General features: G+C 41.6%; 2 protein-coding genes across 2 annotated transcripts; both read left to right on the top strand.

Moving 5' to 3' along the window:
* The first annotated feature begins 1,275 nt into the window (after nt 1-1,275).
* lgmn (legumain) lies at nt 1,276-11,684 on the top strand. Its single transcript, XM_080480213.1, has 14 exons — nt 1,276-1,399; nt 1,579-1,808; nt 2,020-2,117; nt 5,459-5,540; nt 6,642-6,724; nt 6,812-6,887; nt 7,939-8,001; nt 8,078-8,144; nt 8,796-8,914; nt 9,945-10,034; nt 10,176-10,385; nt 10,486-10,656; nt 10,821-10,888; nt 11,212-11,684. The coding sequence occupies exons 2-14, from the start codon at nt 1,659-1,661 to the stop codon at nt 11,255-11,257; spliced, it is 1,323 nt and encodes a 440-aa protein (XP_080336339.1). The 5' UTR covers nt 1,276-1,399; nt 1,579-1,658; the 3' UTR covers nt 11,258-11,684.
* A 2,095-nt stretch (nt 11,685-13,779) lies between these two features.
* On the top strand, nt 13,780-19,785 carry chp1 (calcineurin-like EF-hand protein 1). Its single transcript, XM_080480227.1, has 7 exons — nt 13,780-14,152; nt 14,430-14,502; nt 15,765-15,845; nt 16,284-16,411; nt 16,518-16,579; nt 18,177-18,299; nt 18,979-19,785. The coding sequence occupies exons 1-7, from the start codon at nt 14,086-14,088 to the stop codon at nt 19,030-19,032; spliced, it is 588 nt and encodes a 195-aa protein (XP_080336353.1). The 5' UTR covers nt 13,780-14,085; the 3' UTR covers nt 19,033-19,785.
* Nucleotides 19,786-20,019: the final 234 nt, after the last annotated feature.

The raw sequence follows: 20,019 nt of genomic DNA, 5'->3' as shown, positions 1-20,019 counted from the left end.
TGAGATTCCGCTTTTTTGATGATGGGACTTTCACTATTTAACTTAATTTTTTTCTATATGGAGAAATAAAAGTTTGATTTATTGCTGTTTAAATATCCTCATGTCTTGTTATTTTTTGTTTGTTTGTTGATTTTACGAATTGCTACCAATGTTTAAAGCTGCAGTTACACACCAAGCTGACAGGGGGCAGCATAACACTGAAGATCTGCTGCACAGCTGAACAGAAATACACATCCCGATGCAAGAGGATACACCAAACTAGGTTGAAGTGATGTTGATAATGGTAGTTTTACTAGTTAATATTTGCAGTGTTTTTAATTTACCTTCTTCTGCTGCCGCCTCTGAAATGTTCACGAGTTCGTCTTCCACCACTCCGTGGCACCACCCAGTGGTCAGAAGCGGTAGTGCGAGCTCCTGTTGCGACGTCCGTCCACCCTGAGTTGGATTAAACGATGTTGAAAACGTTTGCACCGAAGGTTTGAATCCATCCCGCCATCGTTTTGGAATAATGCAAAGAGCAGCATGAACACCAAATTAAAAGACATGCTGGTCAATAACAAAACGACAAACTTTAAATGTTACTACATCATGAGGAATTAGGTCAAAACGGTTCATCAGGCAAACCTGTTTCTTCATGCACGTTCAAAGTTTTCAGTAAGTTAAAGTGGTGATAAAAATAGCTTGTGTAGGATTTTTAGAAGTGGTGAGAATTAATGAACACTTTCTCATGACATCCACCAAACTATCATATATATTGTGTACATCAAACTAGTGAAAGTTTAAAAATATCTATATTTTACATTAATATTGTAAGAGTTTGAGTGCCCTGTAATGACACATTTTTAACTGTGTTCACCTTGAAGATTAGATGTAGAATACCATGACAGGCCTTTTAAAAAAAAATAATTTTAAAGATTTCAGGCTGCACATTTCTTCACCTGCAATAATCCGTCAGAAAAGTGTGTTTGAAACCAGGGAAAATAGAATGAAGCCAAGCATGTCTACATTATTATTATTATTATGTACTTCTATTAATGTGGTTCATGTCTGACACACTTGGACTCTGGATGATCGCCACAATAAAAGTAGAAAAAGTAGATCACAGTTTTCACAAAGTGTCCCGGTTGTTAGAATCCCGTCATGTGATTTAAGAAGAAAAACGCTGATGAAATCCACTTTGAACGTTTCCAGCGAAATCAGACGATCCCCACCCCGGCCCCCCTTATCTAATCACATGACCGTGTACAGTGAAGCCCCGCCCCCCGCGCGCGCACTGCGCCGCTCTGATTGGCTGCCGAGGCAGAATCCCTGTTTTTCCAGACCTCATATATAAACGTGGATGTCCATGTAGCTGCGTCTCTCCTGTCCCTCCAGCTCCACAAAACCCCGGGGGAAAAAGGTAATAAAGACACTTTATCTGCCGCTTTTCACTCTGAATATTACCTATAATCCTGGAGGTTATTCCTGCGGTTAATAACCCGGTTGTTCCGTCAGCTCGTGGCGGTGAGCTTCCCGGAATGGACTTCGTCATGTGACCTGGTTCCACTTTGTTTACATGTTTGTTTTGTTCCCTCGCAGTCCGGACAGTTTCATCCTCAGGCTGAAAGGGGAGAAGTGTTATCACCAGACCCACCAAACGCACACAGGACTCCTGCGGGATGTGTCGGAGCGTCCTCCTCGCCCTGCTCGGCCTCGGCCTCGGGCTGGCTATCGGCTTCCCCTCGCCGGAGGCGGAGGCGACAGGCCCGGGCAAGAACTGGGCGGTGATCGTGGCTGGATCCAACGGATGGTACAACTATAGACACCAGGTGAGAGGACACACACACACACACACACACGCGCGCACACACACAGGGGAAAGTACAATCCCACGTGCGAGTGAAGGACTCAGTTGTTTGCACGTCTGGATTTACTGCACTTGCTTCCTCTTCCTGCACACCCTGCATGGTTATTCCCGTTCTAAAGGTGTTTCATGGTCCCAGAGAAACTGTCTCAGCCCTTTTAATTCCCTCTCCCCAGGCCGATGCCTGCCATGCCTACCAGATCCTGCACAAGAATGGCATCCCAGATGAGCAGATCGTGGTCATGATGTATGACGACCTGGCCAACAATGAGGAGTGAGTGCAGATAACAGCCACGCCAGTCAATAGTTTATTATTACCAGAAGTAATTACACAGTACTTTACCAGTACAACAGTTCTCTTTCTTTATTCAAATCTTTTCGTGCAGAAAATGAATGAGGAAGTGGAAAAACTGACTAAAACAGGTGCCGGCAACCTTTTTCAAACTGAGAGCGACAGTAAGAATAGCCTGCTACTTGTTATAAACTTCCTAAATATTCACAGTTGTACACTTCACCTTCAACACTAATAAATGCTAGAAGACTTCTGAAAGTTAATTTACTACAGCAGGAGAATGTATAATATGGCTATGGTTGCATTCAGGACACTGAGATTGATCATTTTTCCCTCTTTCTTGACTTCTTCGTACATTTCTGTGGCTAAAATATAAATAACAAACATTTCATGAACAACTTCCATCCTCCAACTTTGCTCGTTATTTACAGCCTTTATTACAATGTAGAAAATAAAGTGCCGCTGAATGTTTTTACAGTAGTTATTTATCTACAACATGTCACAAAGTATGTGATAACCTGTCATAATTAACTGTAATGATTAAATAACAGGCACTTCAATGAGCGTTACCCCTCACAAAATCCACCGTGAAGGATTTAGGTCACTTGGGTTTTCTAAACAAAAATAGATTCTCGCCCTAAAAGCAATTAAATGTACAAAAAAATAGACAAACACTGTTAATTTGTATGTTGATATTTTTCCCAGTTACTATTCTTGAAGTCTATAAATTAAATGTTTCACAAGTGGTTTAATCTCTAGATGGAAATATTTTAATTGATTATTGGTATTTATGATTATTAAATAAATAGTCTGACATGTTGATCATCATGTCGGTCACAGTGCAAGTTTAATGAATAGTTAAATAAATCATGCATTTATTTAAAAAGCCTTTTTACTGCCTAATTATATTGTCTTTACACTTTTATATAATTTATGAATGACAAACCATCTGCATGATGTCTGACAGGGCGTCTTCATTTAGTATATTTTGTCCAGGAAACAGTTAAAAACATGGAAGGTTTTGGTTTATTATGACGATAAAAGAAGGAACTTTAGTTACTTCTCACTTTCAGATGCTTCGGTCATCAAATCTGCAGCGTTTCGTCTTGAGAAATGATGTGTTGTGTCATTTGAGAGACATTTCCAGGATTGTTTTGTCGTGGTTGGATCAGTTGTTTCCTGAAAAGTCGCTCCAGCCCCACAATGATTGAAGAGATCAGAATTCACCGTAACTAGTTAATCTCACGCAGTCTAGTTTGTGAATTGTTGATCTCAATGAGGTAAATTAATAATATAAGAGCTTCAGTAACACAATTAACAGTGAAAATGTTCTTTTATAAGGTTTTTTTTCTTCCATCCAAGACTGTTTGAAGTCACCTACATTTGATATTAACTCATTTTGTGGCTTTTCGTAAAATAAATGGAGGAAAGTGTCAAACTCACCAAAACTGCGTTTATTTACCGATTCGTTACTGTTGTGATGTTCGTTTTCCCTGCGTTTCTACACACAGTAACAAATATTCATCTCCACAATGGGATGTGTTATCTGTAATTTAAACATCAAAGTTTGCTCAGCATGCGACAGGTAAGATCATTAAATTAAATATAAATACGCCACAAATTTTCATGTTTAATCAGATTCAAGTAAAAAGGCGCTTTTCTGGGACGAAGGGACAAAACACACCAGCGTCGGTGTGATTCCACCACGAGTTCAAAGCAGGAGTGTCCTGTTCTGTTGAGTCACATGACTATTCTTCTGCGTCTCCTGTGAATCTTGCCGACTCACTCTTTTGATTAAAAGAAACAAGGAAGTTACCAGATGTGGGTTTTTTTTTTAATCTTTTTTTAAAATCTGATTAAAAGGGTTGGAGCTAATCTGATAAGACACTCGGGACTCTCGGTGGTCGACGGCGGTCGTGAAAAGTCCGACCACGTTTGAGTCACATGACTATTCTTCTGCGTCTCCTGTGATTCTTGCCGACTCACTCTTTTGATTAAAAGAAACAAAGAAGTTACCAGATGTGGTTTTTCTTTTATCTTTTTTTAAAATCTGATTAAAAGGGTTGGAGCTAATCTGATAAGACACTCGGGACTCTCGGTGGTCGACGGCAGTCGTGAAAAGTCCGACCACGTTTGAGTCACACTGGGAAAAAAAAGACAAACCCCCCCCACCGTCTTCGCGAGTCGCTGCGACACGCCGGCTGTGCGAACGAACCGAGACGAGTCACAAGGAAGCAATTTAAAAGAGCCGCAGTGGAAGGAGATCCGCCTGAGTTCAACTGTGCGGATCCACTCGCAGCTTTCAGTCACTTTAAATATTCACTGGGGCAACTTTTTACAGGAAAAGTTAATACGACGCTGCGGGAAATGGATTTAAAAAAGTTTTACTGAATCACCTTTGTTGAAGAAGTTGAGTTTACGACAAGGATTTCTACTCTCGCGGTCGAATAAAAAGATAAAATCGTTTAGAAACAAACAAAGTGAGACGAAGACTGAGTTGCTCAGTGTGGAGGCGAAGCCAGATAAAGACAGTGAGGACTCATCACTGCCGCAGTAATACGACCCCAAATACAACTACACGTGTAGAAAGTACTCTTCTCAGAGTATCTTGTTACTTCACAAGTGCGTTTAATTATGTTCTCGTTTCATTAATTTCACCCTGTAAAATATCCAAATTTCAATATGATGAACAAAGTGACCTTTGAAATGCGAACGAGAGCTTTGAATGTTGTTTAAATAAGATTCTATATCCAGTATATCGCCACATCAGAGAAAAGTTTAACCTCTACCGTCGTTATTTTAAAGGTTAAATATGTTTTCTGACTCATGATTTGGCGTCGGGGAGTGAAAATGGCTGCTTTGCAGAACAGAAAGTGTTTGACACTCGTCTGTCTTCAGACAGTTTCACCCGCTCTTTGCCTTGTTCCTTTGTTAAACCCTTTTAAAAAAGCTTAATCTAGTGTTTCTCTTCCTTAAAATCTGACCTGCAGTTTATCCACCTGGTCTTTGAGGTGAACGGAAAGTCACCGCTTGTTTGTGGTGAAACCTGTTTGTCACGGGGGTTGTCGGTTCAAATTCCCAGCTTCGTCATGTGATCAAGTGAGAAAATACAAACGTGAGTCGCTGAACTCCGCCGCTTCTCGTCAGACTCTCGTGTGAAGAAGTAGGTCGAGCTCCACGGGGATTTTAACGTTGTGGTGAAAGTCGCCGCGTCACCTGGTCTGTGAATTATTAACTAATTTGTGGGGGGTTGTTTTTTTTTTTTTTGTTTTGTCAGCCGGTTACACTTCCTCATATGATTGGTGTGATTCACTCCTCCGCAGTAACCCCACTCCCGGCATCGTGATCAACAGGCCCAACGGCACCGACGTCTACAAGGGCGTGGTGAAGGACTACACCGGAGAGGTGAGCGTCCATCGCAGCTCCGGGTTCAACCACACTAAAGGTCAAAGTCTCACCACTTAGTTTGCACCATATCTGCTATTGTCTGTGAATTCTGGATATTCTAAACGGCGGATCCACAGAAATTTTATTAAAAATCACAACAAGAGGAGTTTTAAAAGGAAAACTTTACTGTTGCGACATCAGTTACTTTCACTTTATCAGTAGGCGATTAAATTAAAACAAAAAGCGTTTAAACATCCAGGAATATGAGAATAAACACCAAGATCAGTAAACAAAGTCAAATAAAATCCTACATTAGTGTGTGATCAGTGGCTGATTTAATCCATTTATTGGATTTGTTGCTAAAAATTATTTTTATTTTGCAAATTCAAGTTTGTTTTCTCCGCCACAGTTTTTCAACATTTGTCTCGTTCCGTTCTCTCATTCCTTCTGGATTTCCATAGTCGCTGTTTGATTGAAACTGGTTTAAAGCTTGAATCGATTGAACGACTGAGCCTCGTTTACTTTTTATTTTGGGATCGTTTACATGCATTGTAACTCTGAGGAGGATCACTTTAGACAATATATCTGATGTCTGCAGTCATTTCTAAGTGCATTGAGAGAGAAAAATTAAATGGAAACTCACATTTTTATAAAAAAAAAATTATTTTATTTATTTATTTATTTATTTATTTATTTATTTATTTATTTTTATTTATTTTTATTTATTTATTTATTTTTTGGGGGGGTTGTCCTAACGTGTAATTCTTCCCCCCAAAAAGTTATTTCCTCAACAACAGAGTCGGGAACAAAGTGTGTTTTTTTATCTCTTTTTTTTAAGACTTTTATTTCTTTTGTAATTTTTTTCCTTCTTTCGATCATCATGCATGAACGTACGAGACATTTGAGGGCGAGGATATTTACGACAGTAAAACAAAACGCAGACTGGAGTAGAGCGGAGGTTTACGCTAGAGTAGATACTCGGGTCTTTAAGCAGTTTCATGGTGGCCGGTTCTGGTTTTACTTCACTGACAGGACGGTTTGGAATCTCTTCATCTTTGAACTTTCATTTATTTATTTTTTTCGTCTCGAAGTGAAAAAATGTGGTCCGATCTCCTGCAGGATGTGACTCCACAAAACTTCCTGGCGGTGCTGAAGGGAAACGCCGCCGGGGTGAAAGGCGGCTCTGGGAAAGTGCTGAAGAGGTGAGAGTCGGACTGAAACCAGGATCTTGATTAAAATCCCGTCTTATCTTCGCCCCTTCTTCACCTCGTTCTCCTCGTCTTTGGCAGCGGCCCCGACGATCACGTCTTCGTCTACTTCACCGATCACGGCGCGCCGGGGATTCTGGCTTTTCCCAACGACGATGTGAGGACAAAGAAGTTACACGCTTGATACTTTAGAGACACTTAATATTCAGAAGTGGCGAATAACAAAGACTTGCTGCCCTTGAGTGTGTATTTTTTATTTATTTTTTTTACTCCCAAAAACTTTTAACAGTTTCTTCTCCTCACAATCTTCAAACTGCCTCAGTTGTAACTTTCATGTAGGAGAAATGAAATGAGCGTCTTTGATCTTTGCGGAGGATCAAAAGAAGTTGTGGCCGAGCATGTCGGGTAAAAAAGTTAATTATATGTAGTTAGATTTAACTAACTAAGTCACACGCTTTAGATTTTCACCCGTCGGGATCAGGTCAAAGTGATAACCCGTTCAAATCCAGGGCCCGTTTCCACGGCAACGTTTCAGGTGGCCTCGCATTGTTTTTGTTTCGGAAAGGTTTCTCATTTACACTGCAGCGTTTTGAAAATGACGTCCGTTGACACAGAAACGGCAGAAATGTGTAGTTTTCATGTTGGGCCACTAGTGGGTGCTGTTTGTTTGTTTGTTTGTTTGTAATGACAGCACACACACACACACACACAGCAGAGAACAATACGCTACAAACATTAACAACGGGAGAACACCGACGTTCTAGTAAACATATGAAGAAGTTGGAATTTTTATTACGGTGACTGTCAAAATAAAAGTACCATTTTCAGCGACGTGGAAATAAAGGACCAAATTGCGATGAAAGTTTTTGTGTTTTTCACTTGAAAAGTTTAAGTTTCAGTGAAAGTATGAAGGCGGCTGACGGTAACGTTTATCCACGCTCAAACTGCCGAAGGGGGAAGAGTTTAAGAATCATCGTTAAGCTTCCTCTCTCCATTACAGTAACTAGTTACCATGAGCGTGAGAGTTTGTTTTTGTTTATTAAACTCGTCACACGACAAGACAAGAACAAGAACAAGGCAGAGTGTATAAATGAAGTAAAAATATTTACTTTGACTTTTCAGAGTCAATACTTTGCCACCTCCGACCAATATCTCATCAAAATAAAAGCTTGTCTGAAGTTGTAACGTGGCTCCGTCTTTGTTTGCAGCTCAGCGTTAAAGACCTTCAGGACACCATCAAATACATGCGCGACAATAAGAAGTACAAGAAGGTAAAGGGCATCGTGTGTCTGGACGTGAGACGGTGGTATCTGTGCGGCGAGGTGACTCAGCGTCTTTTCCCCCCAGATGGTGTTCTACATCGAGGCCTGTGAGTCCGGCTCCATGATGAAGCAGCTGCCCGTCGACATTGACGGTGAGTTGAACTTTACCTTCGTGTTCCAGAGGAGATCAGGAGTCGGACCTGAAACAAACCCCCCCCCCCACTGTGTTCTCTGGAGCGCAGGTGCTGACTCTTCGGAGGACTCTTTATCGTTGTTGTTGGGTTTTTCGCTCTAAAAGTGCCGTGAAATGACAGTTTGCATGTTTTTACTGTGTGTTTGGAGGTTTTCTTCCACTTTAATACGTCAGGAATAATGAAGTACTTTTCTTTGGAGGGGGATATTTGTGCTTCCGCTGACGTTTTCCTTTCAGTGTGCAGCTTTTATTTTATATATCTGGGTGCATTTTAAACTTAAAACCATGAGTTACTACTGAGCGCTTCTACAATTTTAATGGATATTCCAACTTTTAATCTGCATTTTAGTAGCCAACGTTCTTTTATTGGAGGAATTTCCTCTTCAATTTCAAAAGAATTGAATTAAGAGTAGTAATTTTAATGAATTGGAAATGTAAATGTAGATCTTTTATTCATGTCTATTTAATTAAATTCCTCCTATTGACCGTAAAATAAAACATCAAATGGTTGAGCGGTTGGTGCTTTTCATGCTGTGGGTCTCAGGTGAGCTGAATCATGTTGGGGGTATACGTCACGGTAATTTGTCTGTATATTTTGTTTTGGTTGCAGTTTTTGCCACCACAGCGGCAAACTCCCACGAGTCGTCCTACGCCTGCTACTACGACGAGGCCAGGGACACCTACCTGGGCGACTGGTACAGCGTCAACTGGATGGAGGACTCCGACGTGGTGGGTGTTTCATTCCACCGCCACACCTCAAGTGTTCAAATGCTGCATTCCAGAGACATCAGTGATGTGCAACTTACTGAGAGTGACTGACTTTATTGAGAGGCGCCAACAAAACGGGTGGGACACGGCAGAGTGTGTCCAGAAAGTTGTCGGTCTCATATATGACCTCGTGTAAAAGTGTGTCTGGGCAAGATACTGAACCTGAATGTGATGTGGACCAGTAACGTAGTAAAATAGTAAAAGATCCCATCTACTCCACCTATTTTTGATGAGAAAACTGCACAAAACCTGCAGCGATACAACCATATTTATGTATTATTACATTTATTTGTTGCAGTTTTTACATTATCAAATGATTTATAATTCTACTTCATATTTGATTTCATTTATTTATATTATATATTATTATTTTCTTATTATTATATTATATATTATAATTTAATACATTATATATATATATTATTTTCATTTTGATTAAAATTATTTATTTTAATTTATATTATATACTATATTATTATTTTCTTATAATTATATTATATATTATAATTTGATATATTATATTATAGATTTATTTTATTTTCATTTTAATTCTACTTCATGTTTTATTTCATTTATTTATATTATATATTATATAATTATTTTCTTATTATTATATTATATATTATAATTTAATACAATATATATATATTATTTTCATGAAATAATTTTTCTTATTTGTATTACATACTATATTCTTATTTTGTTATTATATTATATATTATAATTTTATATATTATATAATTATTTTCATTTTAATTCAACTTCATGTTTTATTTCATTTATTTATATTATATAATTTTCTTTTTATTATAATTTTATAATTATAAACGCCGGTTTATAAACCGAGGGTCACTCGGAAATATTCTCAAACTCAATCTGGAGACGGATCGCTGCGTCTCTCATGCCGTCAGAACATGAAATAAATAGATTTAGTGTGTGACTGATGGAGGAATGGTGCAGGTGAACGCTGTCCGTGTCTTTGTGCTGCCAGGAGGACCTCGGGAAAGAAACCTTGATGAAGCAGTTCAAGATTGTGAAGAGTCACACCAACACCAGCCACGTCCAGCAGTTCGGGAACAAGGTGAGGCAGGAGCAGTGAGGTCGCCTTCTGCTCTACCGGACGCCGGATCATCGAGACGCATCAGATCATCGGCTACCGAGTTCTTGTAAATCTCTCTCTCTCTCTCTCTCTCTCTCTCTCTCTCTCTCTCTCTCTCTGCAGACGATGGGCCACATGAAGGTCAAAGCCTTCCAGGGCAGCGGCATGACGGATGCGCCGGCTCCTCCTCCCGCGGCGCTGCCGCCGGTGAAGAACCCCGACCTCATCCCGAGCCCCGACGTCCCCCTGGACATCCTCAAGAGGAAGCTGATGGCCACCAACGACATTGTGACGGCCAGAGCTCTGCTGGCGGAGATCCAAGCTCACTACCTGGTGAGAAGAGTTGAAGATCCCATCACTCCGGGGGAGGGGGGGGGGGGGGGGGGTGGGGTGTTCCTTTGCCGTGTCAGTGTTTGTGACTCTGTGTGTTCAGGTGAGGGAGACGATGTCCGGCGCCATGCGGCGGGTCGTCCAGGCGGTGACCGGGGACAAGGTGAAAGCGGAGGAGGTGCTGGCGGAGAGGGCCGACCTGTCGCAGCACGACTGCTACATGGCCGCGCTCACCCACTTCAAACACAACTGCTTCAACTGGCACAAGGCCGAGGTAGAGCCGCACGCCACACGCCGCCGCCGCCGCCACTTCCTGTTACTCCCCGCGTCCATGTGACTGAAACTCACCCGCGGGAGGAAGCGCGTCGTCTGTGTCTCGTGAGAATTTGTTCGCTGACGTCACGAGAAATGAGAGTGACCACGAGTTGTGTGTTTCAGTACGAGTACGCCCTCCGACACCTCTACGCTCTGGTCAACCTGTGTGAGAGGAGATATCCTGCAGACAGGTAACGTGTGTGTGTGTGTGTGTGTGTGTGTGTGTGTGTGTGTGTGTGTGTGTGTGTGTGTGTGTGTGTGTGTGTGTGTGTGTGTGTGTGTGTGTGTGTGTGTGTGTGTGTGTGTGTGTGTGTGTGTGTGTGTGTGTGTGTGTGTGTGTCCGTGCACAGCCCTGAACTCGTGTCTCCAATTATAAAATTCAGTGATTGTAGATTAGGTGGAAACGTCTCTGATACTTTAATCAACGACCTTGTAGATTAATGAGGATAACGTGCCGACGGACTCCGCTGGTGTGGTTTGACACTAAAATCCTGTTTTGTGCGTCTCTGTGCAGCATCCAGAAGGCCATGGACTCTGTGTGCCTCCAGTTAAACTACTGAAAACACTTCGGCGCCTCAGAGAAGAGTTCAGAAGAGTTCTGAACCAGGAGCTTCACTTTGCACCACCTAGGAATCAATCAGCCTGACCTATTGTGGAAAAAAACACTTATTTTTTTTAAACCCGTTTTCTGATTTTACCGAGAATTTTTAAACTTGATGAGTTGCACTATCACTGTAAAGACTTTGTGGATGACGTTTTACTGCTTCTGATTGTGTGTGTGTTGTTATTTCTTGTTTATTTTAGGACATATTACAATGGTAACTTGGATTGATGTGAATTAGTTTTCGTTTGTTTTTTGCTCTCAGCTTTAATTGAGTGCCTGCCACGAGTGATCGATTGTAAAGGACAAACTGTGGAACAGTGAATGTTGGTCGGGTTTCGGGAGACTCGTGCAGAGGTCTTGAAATAAAAAGCCGACAGACCGTGTCATGTGACGTGTTTTATTAAGAGCTCAGAAAGCTGCTCTTGGGGGGGGGTTTCTACAGGGTTCTACAGGGTTCTACAGGGTTCTACTGGAGTCTGGTTACAGATGATCTGACACTCTGTCAATACGAACCTGATGCATCACATCGACGTTTTGGTCTGTGATGACCTTAAATAGGCTTATCATCACGTGCCACTAGAGGGAGCTCGCACACCTCGAATCATTTAGTTGTGAGCTGCTGTCTCTCTGAGCTGAAACCTTAACAGTCACTGTTTCAACAAACTCACAGTAGCCTTATTATTTCATCCTGAACTTACAGCAACATCACAGAATGTACAACAGTAAGTCATTTACCAACATCTAGTGAGAAATAATAGCAAAACAAACATTTATTTATCACGATTTCACAACGAAATACTGCGTGGCAGCTTTTATTTGGCTTTTAAAAATGAATACAATTAAATATATACTCAAGTGATTGGTGATTATTGAAGCTCAGGTATTTAATTATTTAAGTTGGAAACTGTCAAATACACAATTTTACAGGAGCTGAATTTAAATAAACAGAAATCGAACATATCTGTCACACGATTATGGATATTTAAATATCAGAACAAGTTCTAAAACCTTCAGGAATGCAGAATCTCTGTGTTTAACACACCTGATGCCTCCTAAAGTCTGTGACTGTCATCAAACCATCAGTGTGAGTTTGAAATAAGAAAAAAATAAGTTTCCAGATATGGTTGCTTCCAGATAAAGGTTTAATTCAGAGACACATATTGAGTATATTTAATTACAGGCTCAACTTCCCTCAGACCCTGGTGATAGAAGTGCTTGATCATCATTAATTTGGCTCTTCGAACATCAGGATTAAATTCAAGATCAAAGTTTACCATCAATAATGTGCAAATTGTTGAGAGACATCTAAGTGAGGGAGACTATCCAAAGTTACTTTCTCAGTTAACTGGTCACTTTCAATAAGTACAGAGATAATTCCATCACTCGGAAAAAGAAATTAGTGACTTCTGTCAGTAACTTGCACTAATGTGCTGAACTTAGATATCAGAGAAAAAGGACAGACTTGCCATTATTACCTAACAGGTAATTAGTGCACAAACTCAGGGGCCATAGCGCCCCCTAGTGTCCATCAGAACTGTGAAGCCAGAATATTTTGTTGACTCAATCTAGTGATTGTGTGTGTGTGTGTGTGTGTGTGTGTGTGTGTGTGTGTGTGTGTGTGTGTGTGTGTGTGTGTGTGTGTGTGTGTGTGTTCAAATATCTCTATTAATATATATCTAACAACAACATGTTGACCCTAAAACGTTTCCTGCGGTGCCACAAACAGCTGGACATCCTATGAAGGAAGTCAAGAATGTTATCTATATCAGTCGCAGCAGTTATTATCGTTTATCTTTCGTGTGCCTACATTTTCTTATTTTTTATTAATATTAATGTAATTTTGTGTGTTATTTTGTGGGATATTTTCTTTATATGTGCTTAGGATTTTTATTTCTATATTTCCATCCCATAAAAAATGTTGTTTTGATGCGGAACAGGTACATAAAACATTTCACTGCACATTATACTAAGTATAATTGTTTGTGACTAATAAAGGATTTAACTTGACTTAGTTATAAAGTGCATCGTCACTGATGCTTCTCATTTTGTGTGCCATCATCCTCATCATCACCACCACCACCACCACCACCACAACAACAACGATAATAATAATAATTAATAATAATAATAATAATAATAATAATAATAATAATAATAATAATAATAATAATAATACTTTTAGAAAAGTTTTCCTTGAATTTTCAACCAATTGCAATTGAACGTTACGGTTTAAACGGTAACCCTAACAACATTATGTCTTGCCTCTGCGTAGTTCTCTTTTCTTCCTAATCGGATTTTTTTTTTTTTTTTTAAGTAGATACCACTAGGTTAGTTATAGTACTAATTATAAATAACTAGTAATTACTCAATTTTCTCAGCAGGGTTTAATTTTAAATGTAATATTGTCGAACAATTGTTTTTCTAAGCAGGCACAACAGAGGGCCACCTGAGTTTGCAGAGACCATCCTGCTGGGAGGCGGCGTCCTCCGTTGCACCTCCCTCATTAAACAGGAAGATAACCTGACCAGAAACCGTGCTGGTACCATGAGAAAAACCTCCAAGACCGTGACGAAAGGACGGATACTTGACTGAGTCGCTTCAACGGGAGGACGGGAAACGGCCTGTTCGGTTTGACCTCGGGCCGTGTTTGTCCACAGAGCGGGCGGCGCAGGTTCTTTTAGCCCGTCGCGTTAGCCTGTTAGCTCCCTTGACCCGCTGCTGGTCCGGGTGGAGATTCTTCCACAGCTGCTCGGGATTGTTTTAAGCCTTTTTAACCGGTCAAACATGGGATCCAGGGCGTCCACGTTACTCCGAGAGGAGGAGATCGAGGAGATCAAGAAGGAGACCGGCTGTAAGTTGACCTTCTTTTATTATTATTTTTTTTAGATGAAAGGTGATGGATATTGAGCAACACTGACTTTACTGGTACAGTTCAACTGTTGCACCATCACTCTCAGCTGGGCTTCGTTCACACTGACAACAACACTTCTGTCCTTTTCTATCCATCCACCCTGAGGTGGCAGGTCACGAATGCCTGTGCTAGACGTTGCCCTTCCTGAATCACTGCATATTTTCCAAGGTTTTTGTTGCATGGGAGTAAGATGTGTGCCTCCTTTGCTGCCCTGCAGTCTCCCACAGTCAGATCACCCGCCTGTACAGCCGCTTCACCAGCCTGGATAAAGGAGAGAACGGGACCCTGAGGTAAGCTGCACCACCTTCCACTTCCAAATAAAGGATTAAAACATCAGCCAGACACTGTGGATCACCGATTCCCGACGTTTATTCCCCATTGTTCCCCCCATTGTGAACATTCCACCACACCCTGTAGAATACCAAACAAAAGCTGAAAGAGCTCCATAACACACTATATGAGACATACATTTTAACTTCTCCAGTTGGGCCGAGAAGTTTATGTTTTCGTCTTTATTTTTTTATTTATTTATTGGTTTGCGTTTATGTATTTTACCAACTTTTCGCAAAACTCCTCTCCAGAATTGCACGACATCTTCAGGGATGATTTGTCGTCATCATCTGAGGACCGTTTGATTTGAACAGTTTATTTGTATAGCGCCAAATAGAACACTGCCATTTCAAAACCCAACATTTGCACACATGAGCAAATCTAAAAGACAGTAGGAAGGAATAAAACTGTCCTTTTACCGGAGGAAAACCTGCAGAACCAGGCTCAGAGCTGGAGGCGTTCTGCGGTTCTGGTTGGAGTTGGAGGATAGAAGGAGATCTTTAACCACTTTCAGATTCTTCTAAATAAATGATGGACTTTTAATGTAAATGCTTAAATGTAGTATTTCTCAGCTCAGTAGGTTATATGTAGTAGTGGTTCAATACAAACAGAATTACTCTATTGGATTTGCTTTTGCAGTTTTGTATCTGCCTCCTAAGATAGGTTTGACACATTTGCATAAAGTGGAGTTGTTCATTCTATTTCTTCTGGCTCACTTGAATTGACAGGTTGAAGCGAAGGGTAATCATTCAGTAACTAAAGCGTCGGCCTTGTTTCGACACGGTCCTCTGGCTTCAGGATGCGCGGTTCCTCTCAAGGACAAAGCGGGAAATGAGAATGTGTGCGTGTTTTCATGGGAGTCAGTCCTTTGAAAGATGTTTGTGTTTACACATAACAAGTTCTCCGTCGTACCCAGTGCTTTTGGTCACAGCAGAGGTCGGGTTTGTTCTCGTTTATTTCCCCGCAGTGTGACTCCCTTATCGTCCGGCCCGTTGCCATAACATTAAGTTTTCACATATATCACAGCAGGATGATGTTGGATCAAGACAACGGGATTCACTTGATTTATTTCACCTGCAACAAAATCTTGTCATTTTTACATAATCATTGAGTTGCGGAACGTATTTATTATATAGGTTCGTCGTCCATATGAACTTGAAGTAATATTCTCAAACCGCCGCGTGTGGAGTTGAATTAATTTACCGTCCCTTGATGTTTGCAGTCGAGAAGACTTCCAGAGGATCCCAGAGCTGGCCATCAATCCTCTGGGAGACAGAATCATCAATGCATTTTTTCCTGAAGGGTGAGTAATTACTTGTTGGATGATCTGGTTTTTGGTTTGAGTCACTGCCACGAGGTTTTAACGTGGCTCCTGGAGACGCCCGGCCTCCTCCGCCACGGCCGCAGTGATGTCAATTAAATTATTACTGTTTTTGTGTGGAGGTTGGAGTCCAGATGTTGTTTGGATATATGATTTGAATCCCAGAACGTTCAGCTGTGTGGAGGTTTTAATCTCAGATGGAGTCTTGTTCCTCTGGTTTGGGCCTGTTTGTTTTGGAGTGACTTGGGAATGGCAGTGGAGTCTATATAATGGTGTCGGGTTACTGCAGGCTGGAGTTTTCATTGTGCTTCCTTCACCCGTTCAATTAAAAGTAAAATGAACCAGCTTTAAAAAAAAAAAAAAAAAAAGGTTTACTCCTGTGTTGTCCACCCTCTCACAGCTCTAACTCTCTGCCTGCAGGGAGGACCAGGTGAACTTCAGGGGCTTCATGCGGACTTTGGCTCACTTCAGACCGATCGAGGACAACGAGAAGAGCAAGAACCAGGCGGCCAGCGAGCCGCTCAACAGCAGGACGAACAAGCTGCTCTGTGAGTGTCGCGCTCGGGTCACACGGGCGTGGTCAGGCGGCGCGCCGTCGCTGAGGATCCACAGGATTTCACCACCGCGGCTCACATGCTCTTCTCTCCTTTGCAGTCGCTTTTCGCCTTTACGACCTGGACCGGGACGACAAAATCTCTCGGGACGAGCTGCTGCAGGTGAGCTTGTGTTTCACACACACACACACACACACACACACACACACACACACACACACACACACACTGATTCAGACTCCAAACATTCATTGTCATTCTTTTGTCACTCCGTTATCGTTTGTGGCGGGGGAAGAATTGCCACTCCCTCCCGAGTGACAAAAGCTGTCATGTAATATCTGTTTTAGTGCCGTATTGGGCAAAGTCTCGTCTTCGTGGAAACCCTCTCGTGTGCTGATAAATGGTGTGACGGCTCGTCTTAACGACAGATTGGTTTTCCTCAGACGGTTTAATTACCTGTGTTTGAGCTCCCTCTGTGTTATTTGTTGCCCCTCGGCCGAGCCCGCTGGGTTTTCGGTGACATTGTGTGACCTGTGGTTGGTGTAAGCTCCAGGTTAAATGACTCAGACGCATCTCTTGTTTTGCGCAAAACATTTGTGTGTCACCTGCTGCACGAGCCTGCGCCGCCGAGTGTGACTCAAAGGCTTGTTTTCCACCAAACGTGTGCTGGTGTGTAAAAACCGCTTTGGAACACACTTAATATTTCTGTGTTTCTCCTTAAGTGTCTGAGTAAGACAAGTTTGGAAAAAGTTCCAGGTCTGCTTACGAGACTTTCAAAACTTTCTCCTTGTTTCCTTCAGCTTCCCCAGGCTCACGCTGTTAGCTTTGTTTATTTTATTTTTCTACTCAAAATCTCAACTTGATCAATATTTAATGATTGCAGACCCATATCAAATCTCGAGTTTTCACCTCCGATGCCTTTCTCTCAGGTTTTAGTCCACGGCACAGGGATGTTGTTAAAGTCTTGAATGACATACGACTGAACACAGACGTCTCCGCCGCACCACTAAAGTGTTTAAATCCCGTCTAAAGAGCATGAGTGTGTTGCGTCACCTGGTCATTTCAAGTCTGGCTGAACATAATGTCATTTGGAGTTCCTCAGGGCTCCGTCCTGAGCCCACTTCTGTCTTAACAGTCACAGATTTACGCCGCTGTTTCACCAGGAGATGACAGCCCAAACTCTGTGAGGGAACTGAGCCTGTCAACATCTGAGAGTCCTTAGATTTTCTACAAGAGAGAGAAAAGCAGCAGTATTGGAGTCAAATATGAGACGTTAAAAGTTCTCTTGGCCTGTGAGGTTGAAATACGCAGACAGAAGCCAGAAGTCTTTGGTGTGATCATGAACTGTGACCCATTTCTAACCAGCCATATTAAAATGATTACAAATGCAACCTACTATCATTTGAAGTACACGGTGAGGTTTAAAGTACTGCTGTGTCAGCAGAGATTAGAGAAGCTAATCTGAGTTTGTCTTGGGTCCATTTGGAGTACTGTATCATGGTCTGGTTCGATCTTTTCACTGGCTTCCTGCCACACAGATGATAGATTTCTAAGTATTACTACTCGTCTGCGAAGCGCCGAATGCAGAAGCATCATTTTTTCTTCACCAGTGTGAATGTTTGTTTATGGAAATCTGTTCCTGAAATGTGTTAAACTGAGTGGCCTTGCTTACTGTCGCTGAGCCTCAAGATGTAATAAACAGACAAAGGAAAGAATCATCCTCATTAACTATACGGGGACGGTTTGTTTATTCTCTCAGGTCTTGCGGATGATGGTTGGCGTGAACATCTCGGATGAACAGCTTGGCAGTATTGCCGATCGGACAATCCAGGAAGCTGACACCAATGGAGACAACTCCATTTCCTTCAATGAATTTATCAAGGCACGTTATTTTTATTTAATTTTTTTCTCATCCTTGCCTAAATTGCTCCCCGATCTACTTGCCGTGATTTCCGGACTATAAGCAGCTACCTTACCCCGCGACAATGACGCGACTGATTTATGGATTTTTACAGGTTAACGAGCTTCGTGCCACTAATACACGAGTGATGCGTTCAGGTGCATCATGTAACTCTGGACTTTATCTGTTTCTTTTTTAAATTTGGGGGTGGGGCTTATATTCAGGTGCGCTCAATAGTCAGGAATTCACTATTTATTTTCCTGTATGTGTGAAGTATGCACTGACTACCGGCTGTAACATGATAGAAGTTATTTGAAAATGCAACTTTCTGAAAACATTTCTAGCACATCTGAACTCATTATGCACATTCACAATTCCCTCTGTTTTAGAAAAGGACTACAGCCTTTGTTGTGGCTATATGTGACTATAGGATACATCTCATTAAAAAAAAAAAACCTGCAGTCGGTTTGAGAATCAAAGTGCGACCTGCAGCCCCAGCGATTTGAAATGAACTCTCTGTTTTGTCAGAACCGAGTTAAACTGTCTCCAACTTTGTCTTCCTGAGTTTGGAGTAAATCATTTCCGTCAGCTTTCAAACATTACACACCTTCATCTGGATTATTCCGTTTCCTGGAGTTAACTCTTTGTTTTCCTTTCACAGGTCCTGGAAAAAGTGGATGTGGAGCAGAAAATGAGCATCCGATTCCTGCACTAAAGCTAACCCCACCCCCCCACACCCCCCCCCACGGTTTTTTTTTTTCTCTCTCTCTCCTTTATTCTGAGTTTGAACTTGAACATGTCAGTCGATGTCGCACCACAGCCTCACTCAGCTTGTCGCCTCGATAGAGAACGCCGTAGATCTGGGAGTTTCTGCCTTTTCGCGCCGCTCTGTGAACAAAGGGAAAAGTTGCGTGCCTTGGTGTTCTTTTATGCAACGTCACTGTGTGTTGTCATTTTTTATTTTTCTTTCCCTTTTCTTCACTATTGGTAAATTATTTATTAGAAACTTTGTTGTAGAATGTTCCGCCACTGGTTCACCTCTCACATGAAACATTATTTTGAACACGGTACTATAAAGCTTTTTTGCAGTAAGTCTGTCGCTGCTCCGTCGACATTCACTTCGTCTTTTTTGAATAAGCAACGTTGCTGCCAGTCGTGAGCTTTTACTGTAGAAGTCTTGTTTTTTTTAAAGCAAACAGGATCTTAGGAATCGTCCTCTCAGCTTTGTGTTCGTTCCTTCACGGCCAACGGGATCTTAATGTTTGACTCTCACGTGCCATGGCCCAGGTTCCCCTCGGAAAACTCCTTATCTGAACTGTAAGCAGGAGCCCAAAGCCATGTTTATGTTGAGTTATCACGCGGATTAACCGAGCTACTGCCAAATCCACTGAAATTTCGTGCTTCAAACGTGAGACTTGCGCAAAAAAAAAAAAGTTTGACCTTTTTTAAAAGCTTGTGAGCGCCGGGGGCCACTGCCGCTTGTGACATTCACTTAAAATGTTGAAAGGAGGAAATCCAGCAGAAGATGCTGTTATCTAAAAAAAAAATAAAAACAACTTATTAGCGTCTGTGGAAATCAGCCTCAGGATTAATTAGTTCGTAGACGCTTATTTATTTAGTCTCCTGACGGCTGAGACGAGACTTATTCCTTATTCTTTTCCTCACGGACGCTGAAGAAAATCAATAACTTGTGGTCTTAAGT

This window comes from Lipophrys pholis (genome assembly GCF_963383615.2).
Source record: "Lipophrys pholis genome assembly, chromosome: 14".
Lineage (NCBI taxonomy): Eukaryota > Metazoa > Chordata > Actinopteri > Blenniiformes > Blenniidae > Lipophrys > Lipophrys pholis.
The sequence above is the reverse complement of the archived record's forward strand: the minus strand, read 5'-3'. Positions and strand labels throughout refer to the sequence as shown.